A 6,000-nucleotide genomic window follows, 5' to 3' on the forward strand; every position below is an offset into this window, starting at 1 on the left:
TTCAAAAAGATATATGTACCCCTTCATTTACTGAAGCATTATTTACAATAACCAAGAAATGGAAGCAACCCAAGTGTCCATCAAAAGATAAATGGATAAAGAAGATGTGCTACACACACACACAGGAATATTACTCAGCCATAAAAAAGGATGAGATCTTGCCAGTTGCAACAACATGGACAGACCTAGAGGGTATTATGCTAAGTGAAATGAGTCGGACAGAGAAAGACAAACACCATTTAATTCACTTTTATGTGGAATCTAAAAAACAAAACAAACAAAAAGCAGAAACAGACCCATAAATATAGAGAACAAACTGCTGGTTGCCAGAGGGGAGGTGGGTGGAGGTATGGGCAAAACGGGATGGGAGATACAGGCTTCCAGTTATGGAATGAGTAAGTCAGGAGGATAACAGCATAGGGAATATAGTCAATGGTATTGTAATAGTAGTGAATGGTGACAGATGGTAGCTATACTCGTGGTGAGCACAACGTCATGTATAAACTTTTCAAATAACTATGTTGAACACCTGAAACTAATGTAACACTGTGTGTCAACTATACTTCAATTAAAAAGGGAATATGTGGGGCACCTGGGTGGCTCAGTGTGTTGAGCATCTGACTCTTGATCTTGGCTCAGGTCTTGATCTCATAGTTGTGAGTTCAAGCCCCGTGTTGGGCTCTGTGCTGGCTGTGGAGACTGTTTTAAAAAGGGTGGGGGGAAGACATGTATATGTGTATATACTTATACTTATGAATAAAATGTTTATTCATAATAACAGTGATTGACTTTGGAGTATAAGACTAAACAACTGGAATGGGAGGGCTACATTTTTCATTGAACAATTTGAATTTATCACATGCACGTATTACATTTTCAGTTGAAAAGTGAATTTAAGTTCCTGTAAAGAACAAGAGAAAAGCACCTCCAAGGTATGCCTTCCTCAGCTTTTCCCATCCAAATCCTCTCCGTTCTACAAGTCCCAGATCAAGTCCCATTTCATCCAGGAAATCCTTCCTGAGAACACCAGCTTAATTTACTGGTCTCCCTCTCCTCTACATTCCTATGACATTTATACTTTAGTAGTGCCTGACACACTATTGTTTTATGTATCATGTTAGTCTTGCTACTTAGCGAAACTCTAATCTCATTGAAATCAGGAACCATGACTACTTTTGCATTGCCCTAAATGCAGACTATGCGAGTTACTTAGTAAATACTCAATTGATTAATAGAGGCCCTATGTATTTGTTTACCCTCTCCTTGTCTAGAAAGTACAGCAGAAATAGCAATTACATTAAGTTGGCTTACCATCGCCTGCTCCCTGACATAAATCAGCTTATTCCCACATCTTAATCATTAGGCTCTAATGGCGACATGAACTACCAACAAACAAAAAGCCCTGATCCTCACTCCTGTCTACAGATTCTAAATAGAAACGGCCAACCACATGTATTAATACTGACTCTATTTCCCACCAGCCAATTCATACCAGCAGATGGAAATCAAAGGAACTAGTTTCTCTCCTTTCTCCACAACTGCCTCAGGGCAGGAAAAGAATATCTTCGAGCTATGCTAGTGCTTCACACAGTCCTCACTACATCATGCTTTTGGAAATTGTCTTTCCAGGATCCAGTTCTAGGTAGAGGTCATCAAAAGCTAAATAACTAACCAACTTACATTAGTTACAACTCTACCCAGGATCAAGGTCCAAGGAATGTTAATAAGCTGAAGGAGAGTGAGATACAGGTGAAGTAATATTTTATTACAACCTGTTCTTTAGGAGACTAAATAAAAAAACTGGAAACAGTGGTTTCTTTGGAAACGGGAGCCTCTAGAGGGGCAGAGGAAGGGAGGAACTTAGTTTTTACAGTGTATCTTTTTTTGTATCTTTTGAATTTTGTACCATGTGCATGTATTAACCATTCAAAATAAAACATTATAGAGAGCATTCTCAGAATCCTGCAAGAAATCTGCATGGGTATCAAATCATCACATGATATACCTTGAACTTATACAATATTATATGTCAATAACATCTCAATAAAGCTGGGGGGGAATAATCCTGCAAGGAAAAAAAAGGGCTTTCGTATCACGTGATTCTAGGTTTCCACCAGACTTCATTACAAATAACGTGATCCCCAAACAGCAGAACCTTAACTAGTACAGAAGCCAACAGAAGGACCAAAGAAAAGGGGGGGAAATGATGAGTAGATTCTTCCAAGACACAGCGAAACCACCCACTGCCATTTTGTGGACTTCCTCCTTTGACTCACAAAAATCCTGTTCTTCCCCTACCCCCACAGGATGATGACAATAATGACCTTTTATCTCAGCACCTAGCCATCTAAGGAAGGGGCTACTGTGTACTAAGTAAGATAGTCTCCCAACTCCAACCTATAAATTGTATGAGGAAGACAGGATTGTGTAGTACAGGATAAAGAGAGTCCTTTGGCTCTGATCAACACAAAGTCAAGGGAAAGGAGAGAAAGAAACAAAGTTCAAGTCCACAGGACAACTGACATTTGAAAGTTCCACACACATCATGTGAAGTCACCAGGAAACCTCTCCAGACTCCTCATTTCTTGGGAGGGTGGGAGGGGGGGAATTCTTTCCTGAGCAAAATAAAAGAGAACAGCTTCAGAAATATTTACTATACAAAGAAAAAAAAGTCAGTGCCATCTGCTTCTACCATACATAATGCCTAACTCCCAAAGCCCATTCTTTGAGTCTCATGCTTCCTATAATGCCTACCATGATCAACCACCTAAAATAGCAATTAAAAACCAATTATTTCAACTTTTCTCCAAAACTGAATTCAATTAAAATATTAAAAGCCTAGATAGCCATACAAATTAACATAAGCAATACAAATTAACTCAAACCTACAGAACTAGGAACTGCCATCAACCCCATCATCATTGTACAATTAAAAATTGTGAAAAGGACGGATTAAAAGCTTAATGGTAAAACAAAAAATGGTAAAAAAAATTTTGCACATTAAAGTTTTGCAACTAAGCACAGCCAAAGAGACTAAAGTGTAGTGGAAAGAGTATGATGAGGGGCTTTGGGGTCAGACAGACCTGGGTTCAAATCCCAGCCCCACTTATTAGCTATGTGTATTTGGGAAAGTTACTAAAACTGCACTCCTCCTTAGTTTCCTACCTGTAAAATGTCATTTTTGTACGGATTTAGAAACTAAAACCTAGTTCAGTGCCTGGCACATAGTAGGCACTAGATGAACAGTCTCTGTTGTTATTAGAATGCCTTAAGACGAGAGCTATTTCAGGGCGCCTGGGTGGCTCTGTTGGTTAAGTGTCTGATTCTTGGTTTCAGCTCAGGTCATGATCTCAGCGTCTTGCAATCAAGCCCCAGGTCAGGCTCTACACTCAGCGTGGAGTCTGCTTGGGACTCTCTCTCCCTCTCCCTCTGGGCACCCACATGCTCTCTCTCTCTCTTTCTCTCTCTCAAATAAATAAATCTAAATAAATAAAAGAGAGCTATTTCATTCATAGTCCCTAAGGCTCTTGGGTAATGCATGGAGACATTGTCTCTAAAACCCCACAGTAGAGAATCCTTACACTGAACAAGTTATGCCCAGTCTTCCTCAAGTAATTAAGTTTTCTACCACTAACAGTTCCCAGCTTTTATTGTATTTTCAGGAATCTAACTTCCATTCTTCCCCAAAGAGATGGTTCCAAGTAGTTCTTATAAAGGAGAGTTTTTTTCCAATCTTTGCTTCGATTTTCTTTCTTCAGTTTGGACTTGGCCAAACTTGGAATTTGGAGAGCATCATTTCTCAATTAAATTTCAAAGCCCAGGCAGGAGACACACTCTCATTTAATTCATTCATTCATTCATTCAAAAATGAAAGCACATACACTCTTTTAGGTCTTCAAATGCTGTTTGAGCAGCATGCTGTCCATAGAGAATATTCTGGCCCTCTAGTCTGAGAAAAAAACATAAGGAAAATTAGAAAATGGTTCTCCAACTTTTTTGCCTGTAACCATTCAACTGGGCAAAAGAACCTGCAAACCACTACTGTATCCGCACATTCCATCCTTGCAGTGTGGACTAAGAACTAGAGAATAAAGTCCTCTGCAGTGCACACTGGAAGAACCCACTCCTGAAATGTCCTGAAATATTAAATTAACCACAGACCACGGTCTTAACCCAAAAAGTTAATCTACAACAGAAAGGTCAAATGACCATATGTATACAGAAGCTCAAATGGGAGCCAGTACTGAAACAAACATCCTGGATACTTCAAATCTAAAGGATCAGCACAGGATGAGAGCACCGACTGACAATCCACCAATCCCCTTGCAAGACCAGGCTTCACCATGAGACACAGCATGTGGTACCTGAGAAAACTTAAGCACAAAACATTTCTCTCTTTCAGATGCTAATTCTACACAAGTCTGGGGAGCACTCAATCTCAAGGAGACTCCCTTTCTTATTTCTGCTCTACCAAGCCCACTGTCTCCCTTTCCTGGAGTCTATCTCCCCTTTAATCCAGGCTTTGCTTAACTCCATCATTTCAGGGAGACCTCATTAGGAAGAAATCGGGGCGTCCTGCCCTCCCTCTTTAGACTGACTTCCCACAACCTAGTTTAGTTATGGGACCCAGAGATGTATCACCTTGGCTTTCCATCCCCCCCAGCCCTCTGCCACTTTTCCTTCCCTCCTTCTGTCGCTACAGTCAGGATTCCTATTTCCTTTCATTCCTCACCGTAATCTTCTCCATCGTCCCCACCCTTATCCAGCCATGCTTCACTTCTTGCTCATAGGTACTTATTTTCCCTCGCCCCAGTCCGATGTCCCCCTCAGGAGTTTTCCGTATCCTAGGGCCACAACCTAGTCTGGAGACCTCTCTCCAAACCTATGAAGCCCCTAACCCCCAAATGACCCCTCCAAGCGTCTCGGCCAATGTTAATCGTCCCCATGGCAGCCCCCCCCCCCCCGCCCTCCCCGCCCAGCCGCCTGGTCCTCCCTCAGCTGTCTCCCTCACCCCGTGACTCACCCGCATGCGAACCTCATAGGTGGTGAAGCGCGCGCGGCCCACGCCCACCGTCTGTGGATTAAAGATGTCGATCTCCAGGAAGTTACTTGGCGGCCCGTAAGCGTCAGTCAGGTCCTGCGGCTTCGAGTTAAGGCGCCGAGTGTCAGCCACTGCCGTGTCCGACATCTTTCCGAAGGAGAGACCGGGACCGGGGAAGGGGGTGGGGGACAGAGGCCGGAGGCAGGAGCGCGCACAGCCCCTCCCGTTTGCAAAATAACCAGCCAACCCACAGACAGCGGCGCCGCGCACGCGCGCCCACGCACGCACGCACGCACGCGCACGTTCCCTTGGCCCCGGGCCCGGCACCCTGAATAGCGGCCACGCTGAGGGTTGAGTCCCGTACATTGGAGGCCTCATTCAGGCTTCCGGGCGGTGTTTGTGGCCGCCCCGGAACCTGCATCTCCGATACGCAGCGCCCCATATCCTGGGAAGCACTATAGGCGGAATCCGCCAATCGTTGCTCCCCAAACCCAAGAAATGGTCTTATACCGTGTATCTATCGGCTGCGGGCACTGCCCCGCAAACCGGGACCTTGCAGTGATAGGCCGAAGCCCCGTGACCTGAATAAGTCAGGGTTTTGCGCGAAAATAGAAGGGTGTTCTCCGGAGGGTGGGGTTCCAACAATAATACTAAGAATCTAGAACGCAGCCCTGCCACTTGGTGCCACTGATGGTTTCAATTCGTTCCACATGCAACTGAGCATTCAGCACCACGGTGCCAGGGAAGCAGCGAGGGTGGGGTAAACGTGATTGCTCATTCTCACTTTTCAGGAAAATCGGGGCATATCTTCATCCTGCACTTGTTACCACATAAAGCTCACCCCAGGTGTACTCAGATATATTTCTTAGCAAATTGAGGGCATTTATTTCATACCTCTGCCTCTACTCTGCAGAACTCCATACTTGACACTGCTCGGAGGTTGCTTGCAGCCCATAATG

General features: G+C 44.0%; 1 protein-coding gene across 3 annotated transcripts in view; it reads right to left on the minus strand.

Annotated features, from left to right (window-relative positions):
- SNX12 (sorting nexin 12) overlaps positions 1-5,306 on the minus strand; it is a 48,950-nt gene extending 43,644 nt beyond the window's left edge. For 2 of the 3 annotated variants that reach the window (XM_035028707.1, XM_035028706.1), the window contains exon 1: positions 5,024-5,306. In XM_035028707.1, coding sequence (XP_034884598.1) covers positions 5,024-5,188 — 165 coding nt within the window. In that variant the 5' untranslated portion in view covers positions 5,189-5,306. The remainder of the gene's footprint in view (positions 1-5,023) is intronic. The other variant, XM_035028708.1, reaches the window with a different exon arrangement.
- Positions 5,307-6,000: the final 694 nt, after the last annotated feature.

Source organism: Mirounga leonina, unplaced genomic scaffold (assembly GCF_011800145.1).
Source record: "Mirounga leonina isolate KUSES-001 unplaced genomic scaffold, KU_Mleo_1.0 Mir_204, whole genome shotgun sequence".
Classification (NCBI taxonomy): Eukaryota; Metazoa; Chordata; class Mammalia; order Carnivora; family Phocidae; genus Mirounga; species Mirounga leonina.